Below are 24,998 nucleotides of genomic sequence, written 5' to 3'. Positions count from 1 at the left end.
CCTCCCTCTCGACCAGGCCATTCTATCAATCACTTACTGTATGCACAGTGCCGTACTAAGAGCTTGGGAGAGTACGGCATAATAGAGTTGGTAGACATGTTCCCTGCCCACAAGGATTTTACAGTCTAGAGGGCGAGATAGGCATTAATAGAAATAAATAAATTACGGATATGTACATCGGTGCTGAGGAAGGAGTGAATAAAGGGTCCAAATGTAAGTGCCAGGGCGATGCAGAAGAAAGTGGGAGAAGAGGAAATGAGGGCCTCTTAGCATTCTTGTGTATATCTGGTTATTTTTTATTTTATCTGTAGGGTAACCGATCATTTGATGTCCCAACAGCCAGTCCTGTTTAGAGCTGACCTGTCTCCTGTCCAGTTTAGAAATGATACTGGATGCTTTTAGATCCATTCTCTTTTTAAAACATTTTCAGCACTGAGCCTCCCTCTTCCAAGCCTCTCGTTACTCTGGACCATGGCCCAGATCAGGGCCTCCCCCCTGGAAAAACCCTCTAGGATTGTGCAAAATCCGCAGAAGTGCCCAAAATGCTGCACCTCTGCCCCGTTAGATTGTCGGCCCTTTGAGGGTAGGGGTCAGGTCTTCTACCTTTGTTTCATGTTCCCAAGCATCCAGTGTAGTGCTCTACATCCAGTAGTAGATGCTCATAATGCCATTGTTGATGATGAAATACATAGAAAATGCTCATAATGCCATTGTTGATGATGAAATACATAGAAAATAGAACCTAATGCTGAACACAACATCATAGTTAAAGCTTTTTTCAACTCATCCCCATTTTGAACATTTCTCAATAAAAGTATATAAAAACTCTGGGCTCCCTACTTCCATTGTTCTTGTTTTGAGCTTCCTAGACTGCCAGATCTGGAAAGTACCAGGAAGATAAACTTGGTGCATATGATATCATTATGTCCTACTGTGTGCCTAGCATAGCATGTGACCACATATGTGTGCCCCTCTGGTATCTGTGAAGGCCTTCAGCGGCCCCTGTTATCTAAACTTCATGCTGGTTATCTAGGCCAGAAAGCAAATCTGTGTATGATTTTGTTTTTCATTCATTGTCGTATTTATTGAGCGCTTACTGTGTGCAGAGCACTGGACTAAGCACTTGGAAAGTACAATTCGGCAACAGATAGAGACGGTACCTACCCAACAACGGGCTCACAGTCTAGAAGGGGGAGGCGGGGCAGGAGCCGGGGACCGGATTGTTGCCTTGTTAGTGTTTGTCCAACTTTATGCAGAGAGAGCCACTTTGTTTGAAATGGATATTGCTAGAAATATTTTTTTTTTCTTAATCTGCTTCATGGAGGAGGTATGGGGGAAGGTAGTTGTAGGCTGGAAACTTGATTTGATGTAACAGGAGCCCAAACAGCATGTACTTGTGTGCACACGCGTTTGCGTGCTCACTTGCGCTCTCTCTCTCTCTCTCTGTCTCTCTTCTGCTTTCATCTTTCCTTCTCTATCCTTTCAGATCTCCTTCCTCCTGGGGTCTGCAATCTTCTAAACCCTGCAGCTATCTATGCAAATAATGAGATCAGCCTGGGGGATGTGGAGATCTATGGCTTTGATTATGATTATACACTGGCCCAGTACTCTAATTTATTGCACTCGATGATATTCAACGCCGCCAGAGACATCTTGATAGAGCAGTATAAGGTAAGTTCTTAAATGTGGTCGTCTGTAAATTAGCTGACTTTCTTCTCTGGACATCACCTCAAGCTTCAAATTTCATACCAAAATGATCAAACTCATCTTCATTTATGGGTTCCCCCAATATGCACTTGCTGTCTTTCCTGGGAAACTTTTGAGTAAGGATTACTAGTCATATATGAAAATGCGGCCCATTAATATTGACTCAAACTGGCCCTCATACCATGTAGTCATCCTCTCTGCTACCACCTCAAAGACTAATTCTGGAGTCTCTTCTGAGACCTGTCAGCTTCTTCATGTTTAGGCACTTTGAAGTTGCCACCTGAGTGGCCTTAGGTTAACGTCATGTATCTTGTTCAACTCTCCTCCCAGTATCCAGAAGGAATCAAAAAGTATGATTACATTCCTGGATTTGCCGTCCGCGGTCTTCACTATGATGTTCAGAAGGTGAGTTGTACATCATCCAGGCTTGGCTGTCGCTTTCCCTTTATGCCTCCTGCTGCATCAGGCACAAGGACCTGTATCTGAGGATTGGGTGCGAGGACAAAGGCAAAGTGAGCTGTCTTTCCCTGGCCCTTGTTTTGCTGTTGGGCACCTCTGAGGTCCTCTTGATATTCATTCAATCATATTCATTGAGCACTTACTGTGTGCAAAGCACTATGCTAAGCGCTTGATATGCTTTATGACAGGAATTTCCCTGGAAGAGACTCTGAATCCACGGTTGTCTCACCACCTAGCTAGCTTGGAGAGAGGCTGCCTTGCAGGAGTGAGGTCTTTCAGGTCAATCAATCACACCGTGATTTTATTGAGCTCCTACTGGGTGCAGAGCACTGTACTAAGCACTTGGGAGAATACAACAGTAAAATAGTAGACACAATCCCTACCCTTGAGGAGTTTATAGTCTCTCAATTTGAAAATTGGCCACTATGTTGGGCTGGCTAGGCTGGGTCCCTCTGTCATGGAAATTACAATTCCTGTCCCATACTGTCTTCTTCCTATTTACCTCATCCATTTCTCTCCCCAAAGAGCAAAGTTATTTTTCTTGGTTATTTCATCATGCCCCCTAAGAAGGAGCATTTCTTCTCAGTAATTAAAGCAAACCAAATATAACATTAGCCCCATGAACTTAGAGGGAATTGGCAAGAGTTATTTATTTTTAAAAGCAAAGTTCTCAATTAATCTCTGCCCTGGAGTTAAGGTTTGTCTTTCTCCCTCATTTTTAGAGCCTTCTGATGAAGATTGATGCTTTCCATTACGTCCAGTTGGGAACAGTGTATAGGTCAGTTCAAAATAGCAGGGTTTCTCCCGTCTGAGGCTTTCAGTTGCCGTGGGTGTGGACGAGATCCCCGTCTCTGCTCCAGTGCCGCCTGAGCCGTCGATAGCTCAGAGTTGTCTCTCGGGCTGCATCTAAACCTCCTTTATAAGGAATCAATTTGCCAAGTAATGAAGAGGGCACACCTGCAAACCAACTTAACTTCTAAGTGTCCGGAGCCATTTCTAGTAAAAATGTCCCCAGTGGAGCATGAAAACAAATTTCTCCCAATAGGAAAGAAGTGGGTGATTTAAGCCTGTCCCATTCATCTCGGGTGTTCAGGATTTTCTGTCCTGAGATCAGTCTTGTACTTCCTGCCCCATATCATTCCCTTCTTCCCTGCTTTTTCCTCCTTGTTCTTTAAGATAACCAGGAAGGCACATTTAGCACGAACCTCCTCGGAAGCCCGAAGCCGTTCCTCTAGGACTTGTGCCCAGCTGGGATGTGTGCTGACATTTTCAGAACCAAATTCTCTTTTGGTAGAGTTTCTTTCCCCCAAAGGCTTTGGTGGCCCTGGGGGAGCAGTTCTCCTCAGGTCTGAAGCCGCTTGGCTCGAGGGGCAGTCTAGCTGGAAGCCATCTGACTCTGGAATATTTGGGCAGGCATTGCTGCAGCTCATCTCTCCTAGGGGTTGGCCGCATTGCGCTTTTGCTTTGCCTTTAGCAGGCGCTCAATAAATACCACCGATTGACTGATCTTCTGTCTGGAAGGAGCTTTCTCTTGGAGACTTTCTTATTCCAAAAGCCCGCCAAAACCAGGGGGGATTTTCAGCGGTAGCTAGTGCTGGGGAATGGCCGAGAGAGGGCTTGCTGACCTGAGTCCTTGGCCTGAAGCCTCAGTGAGTGCCCGTGGGCACTGAATTGAGGATTTTCTTTCCCAGGGGCCTTCAGCCCGTCCCTGACGAGGAGGTGATTGAGCTGTATGGAGGGACTCAGCACATCCCGCTGTACCAGTTGAGTGACTTCTATGGCAAGGTAATCGCAAAATATGAGAGCTACCCTGTTGGCTGGGGAGGAAAAAAAATTCTTCCCACCTCCCCCTCCATCCACCATAATATGACCAGTCCTTCCTTCCCTCCTCCTTTTAGATGCTAAAATGTCCTCTGCTTGGAGAATCTGAAATACTGCATCTGGAAACTCCTCCCTTGATGACCTTTGGAGGTCTAATTGGGGCTTAGCCAAGGCTGCAATGCTGTATGGAAATGATGGAGGGAAGCTCAAAAGTGCCAACACGCAGATTCGGGGCCTGAGGCTGCCTTGGGCAGATAAATGGAATTGTTCCTATCCCCCTGGCCTGGCACACTGCAATCTGTTCCCTTCAGCCCCTTATGGAGAGTTTGCCTTTTTCTTCTGCTCTCATACAACTAGCCAAGTGTTCTGGGAGGTCTAGCAATGATGCTTCCTTGCCCTCCCACCCCCAAACCTCACCCTGTCCCCCAAAAGATGGGCTGGACCAGAGGTGGGGATGGAAGGGGAGGTGTGTTTACCTCAGTAGGGCCCAACAAACCAACAGCTGTTTTTCAGAAAGGAATTGCATTTCCAATATTTGGCAGCATTAGGCTCTGCTGTTCGGCAGCCTGTGGTCTAGTGGCTCTAGACCACAGCTGCTGCTGACCACCTCCTCCACTGGCCCCCTGCCTTATTATCATTATCAATTTCTCCAGCCCTGAGCTCTGGGCCTCTCTTCTCTACGTATAAGCCTTGGCCATTAGGTCTGCAGAGGCGGCGGTGGTAGTAGTAATAGTATTTAGTAAGCGTTTACTGTGTGCACAGCACTATACTATCTACCCCAGCGCTTGGTACAGTGCTTGGACAGAGTAAGCGCTTAACAGATACCATAATTAATTAAAGGCTGGGAGAGGATGCACAGGTGAGAATTAGACAGGGCCCCTGTCCTTCGGAGGCTCACGGTCAACGAAACTGGCCCCCATCCTACTGTGGCAGTAGAGGGCCGAAGTCTGGCCATTCCACCAATACCGGAATGCAAGCCCCGCCACCCAGATGACACCTTTCACAGCCGTCATTCCCCCTCGACACCAGGGCCCTATCCGCTGCGAGGTGAGGGCGAAGCGGTAGTTCGAGGCCCAGCCGCTCCCCGGCTCCCAGAAGGTTCCTCTGGGTATGTCAGCAGGTGTGCTCTCCTCACAGGAGGACGTCCTAGAAGGGCGTGGGAGATGCCCAGCGGAGTTGGAGTGAGCAGGCTGTGCCTGTCCTCAACTTCTCTGGAAGAGATTGAATACCCCCTGAGAGCCTGTGTTGGCCTCTCTTGTTCTGGCTCTGATCTGACAGCCTTCAGGAAACTGGACTCTGCCAATGTCAGAGCTGCCACGTCAGGGATGGTCGGAGCCTACCCCCTTCACCGGCAGCTTTGAACTCCACAGAGCTGATCTCCCTTCTGTGTTTGATGCATGATAGCCGGCCAGGGCCTTGTGCAGGGCTTTGCCCCCTTGGGGGCTCAGAAAAGATGTGTTGGCCGACAGCTGGGACGTCACACTGAGATAACCCTTGGGAGGAAAGCACTCACCCTCTTAATGGTCAGCTACAGACCCCACCGTCTCATCAGCGAGCCTCTGGGATTGCTGATGGTAGGACTCCATTTGGCTACAACCTGGGTCCCTGTGATCTCCTCTCTCCCCCGGCATCATCCACAGAGATCCAGGCTGTAGTACCTAGAACCACGACTGCCACCCGGCTCTGATGTCTGGCTGGCACTGGGCTTGGGAGCCGAAGGCTGAGGAGCCAGGGGGATGGGAACAGGCGGACTGGCTGGCTCCAAAGAAAGCTGTTGATACTGAAATTCTTTTCCCCTGCGGCTCAGCAGTTTTGACCCTGTGGATCGGGGTCCCAGCCCATCCATCTTTTCTTATTACTTTTGTTCTTCTCTGCCGTTTTTATTGTGGTGGCTCTTTTTTTTCTTGTTTTAAATTGTACCCTGGAACCAGTGATGTACAGAGCCATGCCTATAAATAGCAGGAGCCCTGCACAAAAATCATTCTTTCCCCTCTGACTTGAGAACATGGCGCTATCCTCTGGAGACCCAGCCTGGATGTGGGGAGTGAGGGGGAAAGGATATGTCCTTTGGGAGTACAACAGGGTTTTCAGGTCACTCTCATATGTCTGTGGGACAGAGATTAACTACAGCCCCTGAGCAGGGAGCATGTCTGTTTGCTGTCATATTGTATTCTCTCAAGTGCTTAGTACAGTGCTTTGCACACAGTAAGTGCTTAATTAAGTATGAATGAATGAATGAATAGAGGCTGCCTGCCATCTAGCCCCAGGCTACTCCGGGGGAAGGCCTTAACTAGGATGTGTGTGTGTTGTGGGGTGGTGGTGTTCTCCTACCTTCAGGAGATTTGCAGGGTAGATATGCAACTGGCCGCAATAGCCGGGATTATGGGGTAGAGCTGGCACGAGCTTCTGAACTAACAAGGTCAGGCCATAACACACCATCTCTTACCCAGGGCCCCGCCATCAAGCAGTTCATGGATATCTTCTCTCTCCCCGAGATGACTCTGCTCTCCTCAGTGGTTGATCATTTCATCACCCACAACATTGAGTTTGACCAGGTTCACCTCTTCAAGGACATCACTGTGAGTAAAGGCTGACCCAGGATTCGGTGGGTGTCCCCATGGTAAGAAGTACCTGGAGGCGATGGGAAAGTTACATGGCAGAGCCATGGACTAGCCTGTCAGTGGTGGAGGTGGCTTGAAGCAGGCCAGGACCAATGCCACGCCTAGTACAGTGCTCTGCACACAGTAGGCACCGGATAAATATGATGGATGGATTGATTGATGACGATGGGCCTAAGCCCAGCCGCACCCCGGTTCACACTTCGAAAAAACTAAGACTGAAGTAGGTGACCGATGTAAATCTGTCTGTTAGCTCAGAGGGGAGAGCTATCCTGGTCCTAACTCCAGGGAGGAGGGGCTACTTCCCTCATCGCTCACTGGAGACAGGGAATGTGTTTACCAACTCTATTGTATTGGATTCTACTAAGTGCTTAGTACAGTGCCACACAAAGTAAAGGCTCAATCAGTGCCGTTGATGATAATGATGTTCGTGATGTGAGTAAGCCTTGTGGCAAACACGAAAAGTCTCAGAAGAGCTGGCAGGGGTGTTTCATTAGCTAACACGTTGAATCCAGTTGATCCTATTCCATTGGATTTTTAGCTGCCCATCTCCTCCAGTAGGAAGAGCCGCCAGCATCTCTGTGCCAGAAGTGCCTTGCCTTGGGATGAAGGTTCCAACAGAAGCCATGCAAGTTACCCAGGGAGAGAGAAACCCAGGCTGAAGGGTGATAGTAGTAGAAGGAGCAGGAGTAGTAATAGTAGTAGCAGCATCAGCATTTATTGAGTGTCCACTTTGGTGCACTGTACTAGGCATTTAGGAAGTACAGCAGAGTCAGGGGGCTCTTTTGGGAAGGTCATCCAGTCATCTTGTTGAACATTTGAGGGAAAGTGGCCAGGGCCTGGCTATTTCCCAGCCGCCCTCAGACCTACATCCCTCCAGCAAGCCGGGCTTCAGAAGAGGACAGGAAAGGGTAACCGAGATCGTGAGTGGAGTGGGGAAGCTTCTGTATGAGAATAGACTGAAAGCATTACGAGTCATCAGTCTGAAAAGGTTGGGGTTAGGGGAGGTGACTGAACTTTCCAAAATCCTGAAAGGAGTGGGCAGAGTGAACATAGAACTGTTGTGCACCAGAATGAGGGGACAGCCAATGAAGCTTGAAGGTGGTGGGTTCAAAGCAAAGGAAACACTTTTTCACACAGTAGAAGGAACACATGGAATTCATTCCCCCGGGAATTTGTGCAGGCTGAAAACATCAGTAAGTTCAAGAAGGGTCAATTCATGGCTGAGCAGTGCACAATGGGGGACTAGAAGGAAAGTTAGAGTTGTTAGAAGGTGGATGTTCAGGACAGCAACCATCATACATTTCCTCCGATCATCCTGTAGCCACTATTGGAGACAGATTGGGTCTGAACAAGTAACAACACTGCTCTAATCCCAAAGCTGCAATATAAAAATCCCCCATCCTTTCTCCAGGCAGGTTGTGTATGTATTTCCAGTGAAGGTAAAGGAGTATCCAATATCTGTAGCCCAGAACGAGGACTCAGTCTGCCACGGCCTGGCCAGAAGATAGATCCCTGGTAGGAAACGGCCCCTCCCTTGGCTGACACCTGATCCCGGTCTCCCTCTTCCTCTCCACAGGATGCCATCAAGGACGTTCATGTGAAGGGAATGATGTATCAGTGGATTGAGAAGGACATGGGTAAGACACCACCCCCAGGTTGGCTTTCAGAGCCTGCCTGCTTTGAGCCGTGGCTCTCTCGGGAGCTTAGAAAGCCCAGGAGCTTGGGAAGCAGCATGGCATAGTGGCTAGAGCACGGGCCTGGGAGTCGGAAGGTCATGGGTTCTAATCCCAGCTCCACCACTTGTCTGCTGTGTGACCTTGGGTAAGTCACTTCTCATCTGTAAAATGGGGATTGAGACTGTGAGCCCCACGTGGGACAGGGACTGCGCCCAACCTGATTGGCTTGTATCCATCCCAGCGCTTAGAACAGTGCCTGGCACCTAGTAAGCACTTAACAAAAACCATAATAATAATAATAATTATTATTAGAAAGCTGAGAGCCTGTGGCTGCTTCATGGGGTGTTTATCCTTGGTGGGGGAAGCTTTGTGGCCATAACGGGGCCTTTCCTCTTGCCCACCTGGTGGCGGCTGGGAGCGGTGGACTGAACTACCTATACTCAGAGACCAACTCCCCTTACAGAGAAGTTCATCCTCCATGGGGACGAGACTTTTGCCGTCCTGAACCGCCTGCTCAACCACAACAAGAAGCTATTTCTCATCACCAACAGTCCCTTCAGCTTTGTGTGAGACACTTCTCTTTTCTCTTCTCTTCTCTTCTCTTCTCCTTCTCCTTCTCCTTCTCCTTCTCCTCTCCCTTCTCTTCTCCTTCTCCTCTCCCTTCTCTTCTCCTTCTCCTCTCCCTTCTCTTCTCCTTCTCCTCTCCCTTCTCTTCTCCTTCTCCTCTCCCTTCTCTTCTCCTCTCCCTTCTCTTCTCCTCTCCCTTCTCTTCTCCTCTCCCTTCTCTTCTCCTCTCCCTTCTCTTCTCCTCTCCCTTCTCTTCTCCTCTCCCTTCTCTTCTCCTCTCCCTTCTCTTCTCCTCTCCCTTCTCTTCTCCTCTCCCTTCTCTTCTCCTCTCCCTTCTCTTCTCCTCTCCCTTCTCTTCTCCTCTCCCTTCTCTTCTCCTCTCCCTTCTCTTCTCCTCTCCCTTCTCTTCTCCTCTCCCTTCTCTTCTCCTCTCCCTTCTCTTCTCCTCTCCCTTCTCCTCTCCCTTCTCCTCTCCCTTCTCCTCTCCCTTCTCCTCTCCCTTCTCCTCTCCCTTCTCCTCTCCCTTCTCCTCTCCCTTCTCCTCTCCCTTCTCCTCTCTCTTCTCTTCTCCCTTCTCTTCTCTCTTCTCTTCTCCCTTCTCTTCTCCCTTCTCTTCTCCCTTCTCTTCTCCCTTCTCTTCTCCCTTCTCTTCTCCCTTCTCTTCTCCCTTCTCTTCTCCCTTCTCTTCTCCCTTCTCTTCTCTTCTCTCTTCTCTTCTCTCTTCTCTTCTCTCTTCTCTTCTCTCTTCTCTTCTCTCTTCTCCCTTTTCCTTCCCCTTCCCTTTTCCTTTCCTTCCCCCCCCTTCCCTTCCCCTCCCCTCCCCTGCCTTTCCCTTGTCTTTGACTCGCCTCAGCTGCTGGAAAGTAGGATGGGGGTTGGTGGGGGGTGTGTGGGTGTGCGCATGGAGTGGGCGGAGTGTATAAATTCAAATTGTAACAAATACTATAAACAGTGGATTTCCTGATCCACTGTAATTTAGAAAGTCCTATTGCAGGATAGAGGATGGAGTGCTCCTGGTCTACCTGAGCAGCTGGAGATGGGGTTAGAGGTGGACAGGAAAGGGAGAGCGCTCACAACTTGGCACAGTCACTTTGTTTCTACTGCAGAAATAAGGGGATGAAGCACATGGTTGGCAAGAACTGGCGAGAGCTCTTTGATATGGTCATCGTCCAAGCTGACAAGCCAAACTTCTTCACCGACCGACGCAAGTACGAGGTTTCACCGGGGTCTCACCACACCACAACCCTTTCCTTGGGCCACTATGTGGGGGTTGGGGGGTTCAGTGCTTAGAACAGTACTTTGCACATAGTAAGTGCTTAATAAATGCCATTATTCTTAAGAGCCAGTTTCTGAATTGCCCATTGGGACCCTGTTTTCTTTTTAATGGTATTTGTTACATGTTTACTATGTGCCAGGCACAGGCAGAGTACTAAACACAGAGGTAGATACAAGCTAATCAGATTGGACACAGTCCCTGTCACACATGGGGGGTCAGTCTTAATCCCCATTTTACAGATGAGGTAACCAAGGCACCGAGAAATCAAGTGACTTGTCCAAGGTCACACAGCAGAAAAATGGCCGAGCTGAGATTAGAACCCAGGTCCTTCCAACTCCCAGGCCCGTGCTCTATCCAGTAGGCCACGTGGCTTCTCTAGTGCCTCCATTCTCATTCAGTCCAATTCCTCCAGGCTAACCTTGTGGACCAGAGAAGAAGGAACATGAAGTCCCGTCGAAGATAAACTCCAATGGCATAAGCCTTTATCAGTGTTCCTTAAAGCTACTTCTCTCAACAGTTCAGTGAGCCTAGGAAAGGATGGGGTCACAAAGCGGGGCAGCCTGTGCTGGAACGCAAATCCAGGCTGCCTTCCAAGTCCCTAAAGAACTGAGTGAGCAAGGCAAGCTTTTCATCTGGACTTCCCTGTGTCTCCCTGAACCCTACCACCCACGCGTTTCCTCTGTGCAGAGGCTCTGAGTGGAAAGAGTGGTCAGGGGGAGGTCAGAATTCTGGCACAGGGGTGGATACCCCGAGGCCTGTACCTCACGCCTCGGCTCGCTCTGTCCCCTCTCCCCTCCTCCCTCCCCCATGGGATCTTGGGCCCATAACACTTCCCCTGTTCATATCTCCCCTTGCATTTTCCCTTTCTAGACCTTTCCGAAAACTGGATGAAAGTGGCTCGCTTCAGTGGGACAAGATTAATCGCCTGGAGAAGGGAATGATCTACCGCCAGGTAAAGGCATCACACCTACCTCTTTTTTTTTAAAAAAAATGATGTCTTGAAAGAGGGGTTACATATGCTATTTTTAAAGTGCTTACTATGTGTCAAGCACTGGGGTAAATATAAATTAGATTGGACACTGCTCCTGTGCCACATGGGGCTCCCAGTCTAAGTAAGAGAGAAAACAGGTATTTAATCCCCATTTTACAGATGTGAAAACTGAGTCACAGAGAAGTGAAATGACCTGCCCAAAGTCACACAGCAGGCAAATGGCAGAGTCAGGATTAGAATCCAGGTCTCCTGACTGGCCGGCCCAGGCTTTTTCCTCTAGGCCATGCTGCTTCCTTGCTTCCTCACCTCAAGGCACTGGGCTGGGTCAGTTGAAGGATTCTCCGGAAAGTGTTTCAGACTTGTACGGGTTGTTTAGACCCAGCCTCTGACTTAGCCGGATTACTTCAGGACATCAGCAGGAGCGGGCCCATTTCAGTGAACGAATGAATGTCAATCAATGGTATTTATTGAGCACTTACTGTGTGCAGAGCACAGTACTAAGCACTGGGGAGAATACAATGTAACAGAGTTGGTAGACACGTTCCCTGCCCACAACAAGCTCAACTCTTCCTAGGAGCTGGGCAGTGAACAGTGACAATGAACCAGCAGCTGACTAAGCAACCGGAGCTTGGTTGACACCCCCTCCCCTGCCCCCCTAGAGAAGCATAATTGGTAGACTATGGCTTCTGTCCCTGTAAACCGAAACTTTCTCTGTATGGGTCAGAGGGCCAGATCCCTGAATCTGTAAGGCAATCAATCAATCATGTCTGTTGATCTCTATGTGCAGAGCACTGTACTAAGCGCTTGAGAGAGCACAATATAAAAGAATGCGTAGACACATTCCTTGCCCACAACAAGCCCCATGTGGGACAGGGACTGTGTCCAACCTGAGAAACTTGTATCTATCCCGGCGTTTAGAACAGTGCTTGACACATAGTAAGCACTTAACAAATACCGGTGAGTGGAGTCTTAGAGGTCAACCTGTGGCTGACATGCAAAGCCCCAGTCAAGTGTTTCCCCTCTCTGTAATACATTGTAATGTCTCTCTCCCCCTGTAAGCTGTCAGCTCCTTGAGGGCAGGGAACATGTCTACCAACTCTGTTGTTCTGTACTTTCCCAAGCGCTTAGTACACTGCTCTGCACACAATAAGCATTCAATAAATACCATTGATTGATAGAGGCCCGTGGGAGGAGCTGTAGCTTAATGTGACATTTGAGGGCTCCTGGGGAGATGCTGAATATTCAAGCCCCCCCCCCCACCACTTTCCTCTTCTCCCACTCCCTCCCAAACCACTTATGTACATACCTGTCATTTATTTATATTAATGCCTGTCTTCCCGCCTCTAGGCTATAAGCTTGATGTGGATAGGGAATTTGTTTATTGTATCGTACTCTCCCAAGCGCTTAGTACAGTGCTCTGCACTCAGTAAGCGCTCAATAAATATTGAATGAATGAATGAAGGCCCAAATTCAACTAAATAGCTGTAAACTCACTGTGGCCAGGGAAGTGTCTACTGACTCTGTTGTACTCTCCCGAGTACTTAGTACAGGGCTCTGCATACAGTAAGTGCTCAATCAATATCAATGATGAATTGATTGGTTGATTGGCATGCCACAGCCTGGAGATCTGGGCCCTTGGGCATTTGGCCCAGGAGCAGAGAGCATGACACTCCCTTTTGCCTTGCTGTCTGGGCCTTTAGACTCGAAGTTCCTCCTATAGACTGTAAACTTACTGTGGTCAGGGAACGTGCCCACCAACTCTGTTATATTGTGCTCTCCCAAGTGCTCTGTACCCAGTACAGTGTTCTGCAAAGAGTAAGTGCAAAATAAATACCACTGATGATGAGGATGCTAATCTTCCCAGAAAAAAACAGGAGCATCTGTAACAGGAGACCGGATATTTTTCTCTTCTCCGGAGGCTTCTTGGGTTTGCCTTTTTAAAGAAGGAAGGGCTTCAGGGAAACAACAGTGTCAATTTCAGGGCAGATTTTTTCAACCCACGACTAATATTTCAGCCTTCAAAATGGACTCAGTACAGCTCTGGGAATAAACTGCTTTGTGCCCTGGGGCGGTTAACGGCTCTGGATCAGGAATGCAGAAATCAGGCTACCGAGCTGTCCTGTCAGCTTCCCACAAAGATGGACTCTACACTGTCGGGAGGGGCAAAGGCTCCCTCTGGGGAATCAGGGAGCCCCCTGGGCTGTGAAATGGGGAGCTCTGATCCCCTTTCCCACAGGGGAGGGAGAGAGGGGGAGGTACAGAAGACGGGAGAGGTGGAGTTGATGTGGTGGCGAAGCCCCTTCGTAGAAAAAGACAACAACAAGATTGAGCTCCAGTAGTAGGGGGGGTAGATTTTCACTCAATCAGTGGCAATTTTTGAGTGCTTTATATGTGCCCAGAAGATTGGATTTCTTTCCCTATTCTAATAATAATTCTGATATTTGTTATGTACTTACTATGTGCCAGGCACTGTACTAAACACTGGGGTGCATACAAGCAAATTGGATTGGACACAGTCCCTGTTCCACGTGGGGCTCACAGTCTCAATCGCCACTTTACGGATGAGGTAACTGAGGCCCAGAGAAATGAAGTGACTTGCCCAAGGTCACATAGCAGACAAGTGGCAGATCTGGGATTAGAACCTGTGACCTTCTGACTCTCAGGCTTCTGCTCTGTCCACTCAGCCACGCTGCTTCTCTATCTTCTCTGCATTTCAGCTTTAACAACTGGCCCTTAAACTCCAATTAAGCAAACCTTCCCTTTCCTTGTCTCCCTCTTTCTCCACAGAGCAGGGGGAGAGGCTTTTGTCTCAGCTCCCCCGGGCTGTGAAATGGGGAGCTCTGATTCCCTTTCCCATGGGGGAGGGGGAGGTACAGGCCTTAACCAGAGTAAAAAGTTCAATTTTCTTTATCCTCTCCAGGAGTAGATTTGTTGTTTGGGGTTCAGAACTGTGATGCCGTGGGTTCTAGGAGACACCTCTTGGCCCCTGGTGGGAATCTCCAACAGGAGAGATTCGTCGGTTCTGGATGCTGAGCTCAAGGCAACGGGACAGGAGACTTGAGCCCATAGGATCCCCCTGCTCCAGCACTTCCACATCCACACAACCTCCACTTACTTTCTAAGTGGCAAAAGCACTTTTCCTGTGCACCGATGTGGTAACGAACGGCCGAACACGGGGATGGAACCGAACGCAGCTCAGGCGAGTCAGGGCGACATTGTGGTCTGCTGGGATTCTCCCGGCACATCTCGCCGACTTCAGCCGCAGAACCTGCGCCCAGACACGGGGTCCCCCCCAGCCTCCTCCCCAGAACCTCAGAGCTGGGTGCACCCTGTCATTATTGGGGAGCCCCAACTGCCAAAAGACAGACCAGCCAAGTTCACCACCTGTTGGTTCAATGGGGACTTAAGGAATTTTCTCTGAGTGTGGGACAAAAGCCTCTCCCCCTGCTCTGTGGAGAAAGAGGGAGACAAGGAAAGGAAAGGTTTGCTTAATTGGAGTTTCAGGACTGACTGCAAAAATGAAATGTGTCTACCAACTCTGTGGTATGTTCCCAAGTGCTTAGTACAGTGCTCCACACACAATAAACGCTCAGTGAATACCATTGACTGAAAAGGTGAGCCTGCCGGTTGGTTGGTTGACTGAAAAAATGACCCTGCTCAGCCGCTGGGCTAGTCGTCTTTGTAATAATAATAATGATGGTATTTGTTAAGCGCTTACTATGTGCAAAGCAGTGTTCTAAGCTCTGTAGAAAACTCCAAGGTTTGGAAGAGGCAGGGGGGACACCAAATGTGGGCCATTTCTGAGAGAATGAAGGTAAATGCTGGTGAGAGGAAACCACTCAGGCCACTGAGGATGAGGGGACAAGAGGCTGCAAAAGTATCTGCAGCCTGGATCCTGAAATGTCAGCTGCCATCTTCCTCTTAAAAAGAGCTTCTCCTGCACCTGGGGAATAGGTACCAGCCGGAAGGGGGAAGAGCCGTGGTCCCAGCAGGCAGACTGAAAGAGAGGCAGTTGTCTGCTTTTCCCTTCAGCAGGCCTCCACCCTCCTATATTTCAGCAACTTCCCTCTGAGGAGGAGGGACGGCGGTACCGAGGAGGAGAGGACAGTGGCGATTAGGGGGGAGTTATTTGTGTAGGAGCTGTCACCCCTCACTATCTAGGCAAAACCCTGCAGAAGCCTTGTGTTGCACAACCCATGGGGAGGGGAGGGAGTCAGGGCCAGGGAGAACACCTCCTTTCTTAGCTGAGTGACTCCCGGCTCCTCGGCCTGCTCAGGACACCCTGGCCCCCACAGTCCCGGATGCCCATTTGGGGGAGGGCAGGGGAGGTGATGGAATTTATCGCCATTTGAGGGGGAGCTGAAGTATTTGGCTTTAAGGCTGTTCTATGTGAATCCTCCTTTTGCTTCTTTCCCATGAATTTGATGTGTGCTCAGTGCATTGCTTTTGGACTGTGGTCAATTGTCTTAACTGAATGTAGCTGAGTTTGGAAGCTCACTCTCGCCTAGAAAGAAGCTGGGCGTTGGGCATAGGGATTAGGTGCTTCCTGGAACTTATGTGGTAATTTTTTAAAAAAAATGGTATTTATTCAGTTGCTATGTGCCAAACACTATTCTAATGTTCACGATTAATCAGGTTGGACACAGTCCCTGTCCCACATAGGGCTCACCTTCACTCCTCTCGGCTTCAAGGCTCTCCATCACCTTGCCCCCTCCTACCTCACCTCCCTTCTTTCCTTCTACAGCCCAGCCCGCACCCTCCACTCCTCTGCCGCTAACCTCCTCACTGGGCCTCGTTCTCGCCTGTCCCGCCGTCGACCCCCGGCCCACGTCCTCCCCCTGGCCTGGAATGCCCTCCCTCTGCCCATCCGCCAAGCTAGCTCTCTTCCTCCCTTCAAAGCCCTACTGAGAGCTCACCTCCTCCAGGAGGCCTTCCCAGACTGAGCCCCCTCCTTCCCCTCCCCACAGTACCTGTATATATGTTTGAACTGATTTATTACTCTATTTTACTTGTACATATTTACTATTCTGTTTATTTTATTTTGTTAATATGTTTTGTTTTGTTGTCTGTCTCCCCCTTCTAGACTGTGAGCCTGCTGTTGGGTAGGGACCATCTCTATATGTTGCCAATTTGTACTTCCCAAGTGCTTAGTACAGTGCTCTGCACACAGTAAGCGCTCAATAAATATGAATGAATGAATATGTGAGCCCCATGTTTCTGGTAGTGGCTGGAGTTGGTCTCTGTGGAGTCATGTAGAACGTGGCTCCCTTTAGGCAGACTGTAAACTAGTTGTGGTCAGGGAATGTGTCTGTTATATTGTCCTCTCCCAAGTGCCTAGTATAGTGATCTGCACACAGTAAGCACTATATAATATGATTGATTAGACTCTGGCCTTATTCGTATTTACTGGGCGCTTACTGTGTGCAGAGCATTGTACCAAGTGCTTGGGAGAGTACAATGTAACAGATACATTTCCTATCCACAACAAGCTTGTAGTCTAGAAGGGTGGAGACAGACATCAATACCAATAAATAAAATTACAGATATCCATCCTTAAGAAGGGACTGGAGGAGGGGTGAGGAGATGGAAGAAATCCGTTCAGAACATAAGCTCTGGCTGTTTGTTACCCAGGGATGGCCCTTGAGTTTCAAATTTGATAATGCTGGTTATGTATTAGAAACCCAGGGCTGGTCAGGGCCTGGGATATGGACTAGGCTCTCTAGTTTATCCCCCCCAGCTCAAGGGTGAAGGTGCCTAGGACAACTGGGGAGAGCAGCTTGGTTCTTGGTCCTGGGGTGGAAGGGGTGGCAGTTGGTTGTGCTCAGTGGCTATGACAAGTCCTGGGCCAGATAATAATAATAATGATGGTATTTGTTAAGCGCTTACTATGTGCAAAGCACTGTTCTAAGCACTAGGGAGGTTACAAGGTGATCGAGTTGTCCCACGGGGGGCTCACGGTTTTAATCCCCATTTTACAGATGAGGTAACTGAGGCACAGAGAAGTTAAGTGACTTGCCCAATGTCACAGCTGACAGTTGGCGGAGCAGGGATTTGAACCCATGACCTCTGACTCCCAAGCCCGGGCTCTTTCCACTGAGCCACGCTGCTTCTTCATGGCCTGGCTGCTCACCAGAACTGTAAGGGAGCGACTGGGGAAAAACCATCTGGTGTTTGGGGGTGAGGAGGAGCGGTCAAGGGCCTATGCCATTCTCTACCTTTGGAGGTGATTTCATTCCCTGTATTTTCTAGGTCACTTCATCAGCTTTCTCCCCCTACATCTCCACTCTCTTCTCCCAGTATACCCTAGCTCAAAGTCCTTGCTGTTCCCATGTTCGTTTTCTCACTGGACTTTGTTTTTTGCCTCTCCCACTTCTGACCCCTTACTCACATTTCCTCCCTCCGGCCTAGAACTCCCTCCCCCTTGAAATTCACCGAAGGGCAGCTCTCCTCATCTTCAAAATCCTCCTGAAGTCTCATCTTATCTCCAAAGGGCTTTACCCATTAAATTTCACATGTTCTCCAGGTTGTAGTCCTGCTAACTACCACCTCAGCATTGCTGCCCCAACTACACACTTGTTTATTCACAGCCACCTTTATCTCTTCTACACAAATCAAATTACCCTATTATTTAAGTATTCCTTCAGCTACATAACCACTTTTCTATGAATCAATCAATCAATGATATGTGTTGAGCACTTACTGTGTGCAGACCATTGTACTAAGTGCTTGGGAGAGTACAATACAAGAGAGTTTAGTAGACACGATTCCTTCCTGCAACGAGCTAGGGAAGCAGTGTGGCCTAGTGGAAAGGGCACAGGCCTGGGAGTCAGAGGATCTGGGTTCTAATCCTGGCTCTCCCACTTGTCTGCTGTGTGACCTTGGGCAACACACTACACTTCTCTGGGCCTCAGGTTCCTCATCTCTAAAATGGGGATTAAATTCTACTCTCTCCTACTTAGACCGTGAGCTCCATGAGGGACGGGGAGTGCATCCAGCCCGATTATCTCATATCTACCCCAGCACTTAGTACAGTGCCTGGTACATAGTAAGTGCCTAACAAATACCATAAAAAAGGAGCTCGAAGCTCACAGTCTAGAATTAAACGTGTACTCAGATACATAGCCACTTTCCTTCTTCCTCCTATCAGTAAATTATTTCTGTGTCTGTTTCCCCCACTAGATGCTAAACTCCTCAAAGGCAAAGATTGTGTCTATGGTAATGGTAATAATAATAATAATAGTAATAATGTTGATGGTATTTAAGCGCTTACTATGATGTGTCAAGCACTGTTCTAAGCGCTGAGGCATCCTATCTGGAGGTTCAAGAATTTGAGAGTGGGTGAGAGGGGATTACTACTGTGTCCCTTGTGGACACAGTAACTCAACATGTCCAAGACTGAACTCCTTGTCTTCCCTCCCAAACCCTGCCCTCTCCCTGACTTTCCCATCACTGTTGATGGCACTACCATCCTTCCTGTCTCACAAGCCCACAACCTTGGTGTCATCCTCGACTCGGCTCTCTCATTCACCCCTCACATCCAAGCCGTCACCAAAACCAGCTGGTCTCAGCTCCGCAACATTGCCAAGATCCGCTCTTTCCTCTCCATCCAAACCGCTACCCTGCTCGTTCAAGCTCTCATCCTATCCCATCTGGACTACTGCATCAGCCTCCTCTCTGACCTCCCATCCTCATGTCTCTCCCCACTTCAGTCCATACTTCATGCCGCTGCCCGGATTGTATTTGTCCAGAAATGCTCTGGGCATGTTACTCCCCTCCTCAAAAATCTCCAGTGGCTACCAGTCAATCTGCACATCAGGCAGAAACTCCTCACCCTGGGCTTCAAGGCTGTCCATCACCTCACCCCCTCCTACCTCACCTCCCTTCTCTCCTTCTCCAGCCCAGCCCGCACCCTCCGCTCCTCTGCTGCTAATCTCCTCACCGTGCCTCGTTCTCGCCTGTCTCGCCTGTCCCGCCGTCGACCCCCGGCCCAAGTCATCCCCCGGCCTGGAATGCCCTCCCTCCCCACATCTGCCAAGCTAGCTCTCTTCCTCCCTTCAAGGCCCTACTGAGAGCTCACCTCCTCCAGGAGGCCTTCCCAGACTGAGCCCTCTCCCCCCTCGCCCCCCTCTCCATCCCCCCGTCTTACCTCCTTCCCTTCCCCACAGCACCTGTATATATGTATATATGTTTGTACATATTTATTACTCTATTTATTTTACTTGTACATATCTATTCTATTCTATTTTATTTTGTTAATATGTTTGGTTTTGTTCTCTGTCTCCCCTTTCTAGACTGTGAGCCCACTGTTGGGTAGGGACTGTCTCTATATGTTGCCAACTTGTACTTCCCAAGCGCTTAGTACAGTGCTCTGCACACAGTAAGTGATCAATAAATACAATTGATTGATTGATTGATCGGTGGCTAGGGCCCCCCAGGGAAGGGGACAGAGGCAGGCACGCAAGTTGTGGAAAGCAGAAAAATCAAATCAATCAGTAGTATTGATTGAGAGCCTATGGATTGCAGAGCCGTGTACTAAGCATTCGGGGGAAGCCTGTGCTCTGGGTGTTCATTGCGTTTGTTCAGCCTACCTCAAAGAGCCAGACTCTCGGTCCTTCGACCATCCTCCTTCTGGTAGAATAAGCTGGGAGTGGTGAGGACATCAACAGCAGTTTCTTTGCAAATCGAAGGAGGAGGATGCCGACTGTCTGTCTCATTCTGCTCATTTTTCCAGGGAAACTTGTTTGACTTTTTGAGGCTGACTGGCTGGCGGGGATCCCGGGTGCTGTATTTTGGGGACCATCTGTACAGTGACTTGGCGGTGAGTACAGGAGGGCTGTCATGGGCCCTGGTCTGGTCCCTTGAACCAGCACATGATCACATGGGGAAGTTCCTCATTTACTCATTCCCCAGTCTAGTGAGCATCCCTTGCGAGCAGAGCTACGTACTAAGAGCAGTTAGAGGAGCAAACGAGACCCAGTCTTTGCTCTCAAAGAGCATAGAGCCTAAAAGGGGAGTGAGGACAAACACAAAAGCACAGTTTATAGGTCGACACAGATTCCACCTAAGGGGGAAAAAATGTAAAAGAGACAGATGTACATGCTAGAAAATAGTAAGTGATTTATGGGGGATTTTTTGGGGTGACAGGAATGCTGTGAGTCAGCAGGTGCGGGGGAGCAGTCTGGGAAAGCCTTGGGAGGAAGTGGGTCTCAAGTAGAGCATTTAGAGAGGGGAAGGATGTGAAGGGTGGGTGAAAGAAAATAGTTTGGGGGTGGGCATTCCAGGCAGGGAGGGGATAGCATGAAGAAGAGTCTCCAGGAGTTCAAAGAACTTAAGAGAGAAGCAGGTGGGCTTGCTTGCAGCAGGGTGCATGAGACAGAGGGGTCAGGAAAGGTGATGACAGATTGATTGGAAGAGGTGGGGTGGAGGTGGGTGGGGTGGTGGGGGTGGAGAGAAATTTGGATTTGTCTTGAGCAATCACTGAGAGCTACTGTAGGCCTGTGAGCAGGGAAGTGGACAGCTAGAGTCATGTCATCTACTTTTAGGGCCTGTTCTCAAGCACTACCAACTCTGTTGGATTATCTTTTCCCAAGCACTTAGTACAGTGCTCTGCATACAGTAAGCATTCAGTAAATACCATTGATCGATTGATTGACTTGTTACAGTCACCCCCAGTAAATCCTGTTGATTATGATGATGAAGGTAATAATAATATTTAAGTGCTTACTATGTGCAAAGCACTGTTCTAAGTGCTGGAAAGTGACAAGATAGTGTCTGGGAGACCACAGAGAGGCTTTAATGGTAATGCAAGTGGGGACCCATTAGGGGCTGGGCAAGGAAAGGGAGAATCTGGGAGAGATCACTGAGGAAGAGTCAACAGAATCTGGTTGAGAGATTGGGTGCGGGAGAATAAAAGAAAAGGAAGGATGAGACCAAGAGAGTTCCATGGTTGTGAGCCTGAGGGACAGCAGGGAAGCTAGGAGGACATGAGGATTGAGGAGAGGGGATGAGCTTAGTTTTTGGCATGTTGGCTTTCAGGAGGTGGTAAAGGGACAGGAGGATATGTGGGGCTGAAAAATAGCGAGAGATAAAGGCTGGAGCTAAAGAGCTGGGAATCGCTGGTGGGAACCAAAACCAGGTGAGCAGGGCTAATCAGATCCTCCCACCCAGCCACGCTGGACCTGCCCCTACCCCAAGAAGCTTCCATCACCCTTGGAGTCTGTCTGTGAGACCCCTGGCTGGGTGTCACAGGGTGCATAGGGTCAGCAGAGATGGGGTCAGGTTGGTGACCCCAGCCCACTGCCCGCTCTGGCCAGCGGTGGCCCTGGGGGCCACTGAGGCCCGGAGGCAGTGGGTGATTACCTAGGCCAGGCTCACCACTCACTGTGCCCGCCGCTGGTCTACCCCGGGGGTGGCTCTGGCAGAGGGGCCGGTGAGACGCCGGTGTTTCCCTCGGGCCAGGATCTGATGTTGCGACACGGCTGGAGGACGGGAGCCATCGTGCCCGAGCTGGAGACGGAGATCCGCATCATCAACACGGAGCAGTACATGCACTCGTTGACCTGGCAGCAGGCCCTCACCGGCCTCCTGGAGAGAATGCAGGTGGGCAGCAGGCTGGATTCACTGAGGGCACAGAAGAAACATTGTCGTTCAAGCACCTCTGATTCCCATTCCGTCCTCATCTGGCTGTTTCTCTTCCAGATGCACCAAGATGAAAAGTCACGACAGGTGCTGATGGCTTGGATGAGAGAGCGCCAGGAGATGAGGTGGGAGTCCCCCTTTTTAGGCCTGAGACCCCGGGCTGTCGGCTAGACCTAGGGTCCTGGCTGGGAGAGAAACTGGGGAAATGGGTCAAGGTAAATGAAACAGGCCGAGAAAGGACTCAGGTCTCATCAGGGCAGAGACACTCACGAGGCAGAGAAGGGGTAGAGATGGAAGCCACGGGTGAATGCTTTAGGTCTTGAGTTCAGAGATTTTCTCTAAAGGCCTGGTTGCCCTGCTAGGCAACTGGAGCGCCCTGAGAACCACCCTCCCTCCTCTCATGGCAGCCTGGCCTTCTTCCCCCATCTTCTTTCCTTGCCAGGTCTCTCACCAAGAACCTCTTCAACCCCCAGTTTGGGAGCATCTTCCGCACCTTCCACAATCCCACCTACTTCTCGCGACGGCTGGTCCGCTTCTCTGACCTGTACATGTCGTCCATCAGCTGCCTGCTCAACTACAATGTCAACTTCACCTTCTACCCCCGGCGCACGCCACTGCAGCACGAAGCACCCCTCTGGATGGACCAGCTCTGTACGGGATGCATGAAGACCCCCTTTCTGGAGGAGATGGTGCACATCCGCTGAGGAGCCGGGAGGGTTCTTTGCCCTGCTTCCCCGGCGTCTTCGTCCCACGCGCTCATATGCTAGATAGGCCTGTCCCCTGGGCACCCACCCTGCATGGGGAGTAGTAGGCCCAGAAGGTTGTGGGTCCTTCCCCCCCCCCCCGCCCCCCATTTCTTGGCTTTCCAGCACTCAGTGGGGGCCTGCCCTGGGTCGAAGCTGAAGCTTCCGCTGAAACCTGAGTGAGCAGAGAGGCTCGGCATGTTTTCCCAGCTGTACACTCTCCCCGGGGCACGAGGCCCAAACAGAAAAAGCATGGTCACTCTTTTCTTGCCCGTTGCTTGTTGGAGTCACGAGGCTGGAGAGGGGGCCTAGCTCTTCCCGCAGTGACTCCCCAGAGGCTCTGGCCTCTCCTTGGCAGTTGCTGGTTTCCTGTTTTAGGAGACCTCAGGCCTGCTCTCCCCAGGGCCCTCCAAACAGGACCGCGACTTTTGTGACCTTCAGGATATTCAAACTCCATGCTCATTAGAGCCTCCTCCTGAAGGGTTGGAAAAGCAGGACAACTGCCATCAGTTTGAAGTTCTGAAACCATCAGTCGTTTTTGTAGGCAAGGGACCCGCCCCTACCTCTGTCTCCTGCAGGTTTCCCTTAGAACTCTCAGGATCCTGGGATGGAACAACTCCCCCCCCCCCCCAGTGGGTCTACTTCCAGTGAGGGAATGCAAGGACTTCACCCTGGGATGCAGGAATTGCAGCAAGAACAGGAACTCAGCAAGGAACTTAAGTTTTTTGAACCATTTGGGGCTGGTTGGTAGAGAGAATCCCGGGCTTTCTCCCCCACATCAGTCAAGCCCCTGGACAACCAGGCCCCTGAGTGATGTCCCAGGCAGCCAGCGTGCTCTAAGATACCAACTTTGTTAGAGGGTAGTGGCTTCGTAATGGACGTGTCTAATGGCAGTGGGATATTCCGATTCTATCTCTCTCCAGGGAGGCTGGTGGGGAAAAGCAAGAGTCAGCAGTCAAGAGTTCAAACTTTCATCCCCTTCAACCCCCAAAGAGATGGCATAATGCAGGGACTTGGCAAGGCAGTAGTAGTAGTGAAGATGAGCTCTTCCTCCATTAGAGGATCTTGAAACAGAAGCAAGCCCCAACCTCCTGTGGGGATCAGGATAGAGGGAGGGAGGGAGGGGTGATTTTTCTGAACAGTTTGAAAAGTGACTGCAGTCAGGGGGTATTGGATTGTGAAGGGGGTGGTGGACAGAGATGACACTTCTGCCACCAGGTCCAGCCTTAGAGGATGAGCTGCAGTCAGAGTGGGGGAAATTTTGCCAGGGGAAACTTGGGGGCTGGGAAGTTTCAAAGATGAGCCAGCTCTTGCAGTCACAGCCCACAGCCAGAGAAGAGGGAGAGAAGGAACAGGTGAATCATTTTATTGTTTGAAGAGATTTTTTCAAAATTCACACATCCTGAAGTAGCTCCAGCCTGAAGAATAGGGCAGTGGTCCGCAGTAGCCCAGTGCTTGAGACAGTGGGGATTCAAGTGCCACTCATCAACCTGCCCGGTGTGTTTCCAAAGTGTTGAGCAGCAGGAGCTTGGTGGGAAGAGGTTTGAGGCTGTCCGGTGGTGAGGTGAGTGGGGAAAGGGTTTACGAGCATTAGCCCTGTGTAAGCAGCAGTGATTTGAAACTGATGGTCACTGGTCTATCTGTGGTCCGTTTCCCAGTCTACTGCCAAAGCTGGAGCTGAAATGTTGTCCTGGGGAAGTCTCGTGGGTTGCTTTACTTTGGTTGCTTTGCTTTGATCAAAATCTAGGAATCCTGTTGCTTGGCTGGGGGATGGGACCCAGGAACAAGAGTTGATTCAGATTCGTGGTTGAGCTGATTGAATGTGGTGTTCCAGTATAGGGGTCCTCACAGAAGGCGCTAGTCAATGGACCATGGGCAAACCATTCCTCCCCAAGCCCTCTTTGTTCCCCTGCCTTCCCATCCTGATGCAACTAAGAGGAAGGGATTGGATGAAAAAAACACAAAGATGAGCTTGTTCCCTTAAGGTGTGGGGGCATTGCTCCTCAGTGAGGCTGGAGCAATCATGGCAGAACCTGGGGGCCCTGGTCTTCCTGCTCCCTAGGGCACTTAACCGGAACCACTGAAGTTGCAGTCAGGGCAGGGAAATTTGACAGAATTTCGGCTTACTTGAGTCTTGTAAAGAGCCTAACAGTTAACTGGAGTCAAAAACATCCACTTTGGGGACTGGATTATCCAGGTGGGCTGCCAAAAAAGGAGGGGATGAGTAGGATAATTGGAAGTTTTCCACTTCATTGGGAATAGTGTGGATCCCAGTATGCCACTGAGTGGAAACCTGCCCTCTCACCCTTGTGTCTCAAGGGAAATTGTTAGCGTTCATTGGAGCACTAAAAAGTGAGAAGCAGCGTGGCCTAGGGGATAGAACGCAAGCCCAGGAGCCAGAAGGACCTGGGTTGTAATCCTAGCTCTGCCAACCTGTCTGCTGGGTGACCTTGGGCAAGTCACACCTCCTCGGGGCCTCAGTTTCCTCATCTGCAAAAT

The 24,998-nt window shown here is 49.9% G+C and overlaps 1 protein-coding gene across 1 annotated transcript in view; it reads left to right on the top strand.

The window, feature by feature from the left end:
* Window positions 1-22,525, top strand: part of NT5DC2 (5'-nucleotidase domain containing 2) — a 40,290-nt gene extending 17,765 nt beyond the window's left edge. Inside the window, exons 5-17 of the mRNA XM_038771720.1 lie at window positions 1,487-1,671; window positions 2,038-2,112; window positions 2,889-2,944; window positions 3,858-3,951; window positions 6,438-6,566; window positions 8,185-8,245; window positions 8,748-8,850; window positions 9,958-10,059; window positions 10,998-11,079; window positions 19,850-19,936; window positions 21,577-21,717; window positions 21,817-21,881; window positions 22,199-22,525. Of these exons, the coding sequence (XP_038627648.1) occupies window positions 1,487-1,671; window positions 2,038-2,112; window positions 2,889-2,944; window positions 3,858-3,951; window positions 6,438-6,566; window positions 8,185-8,245; window positions 8,748-8,850; window positions 9,958-10,059; window positions 10,998-11,079; window positions 19,850-19,936; window positions 21,577-21,717; window positions 21,817-21,881; window positions 22,199-22,460 (1,442 nt within the window). The 3' untranslated portion in view covers window positions 22,461-22,525. The remainder of the gene's footprint in view (window positions 1-1,486; window positions 1,672-2,037; window positions 2,113-2,888; window positions 2,945-3,857; window positions 3,952-6,437; window positions 6,567-8,184; window positions 8,246-8,747; window positions 8,851-9,957; window positions 10,060-10,997; window positions 11,080-19,849; window positions 19,937-21,576; window positions 21,718-21,816; window positions 21,882-22,198) is intronic.
* Window positions 22,526-24,998: the final 2,473 nt, after the last annotated feature.

The sequence above is a fragment of the Tachyglossus aculeatus genome, chromosome X1 (genome assembly GCF_015852505.1).
Source record: "Tachyglossus aculeatus isolate mTacAcu1 chromosome X1, mTacAcu1.pri, whole genome shotgun sequence".
Classification (NCBI taxonomy): Eukaryota; Metazoa; Chordata; class Mammalia; order Monotremata; family Tachyglossidae; genus Tachyglossus; species Tachyglossus aculeatus.
Note: the sequence above shows the minus strand (reverse complement) of the source record. Positions and strands in the feature narration are given on the sequence as shown.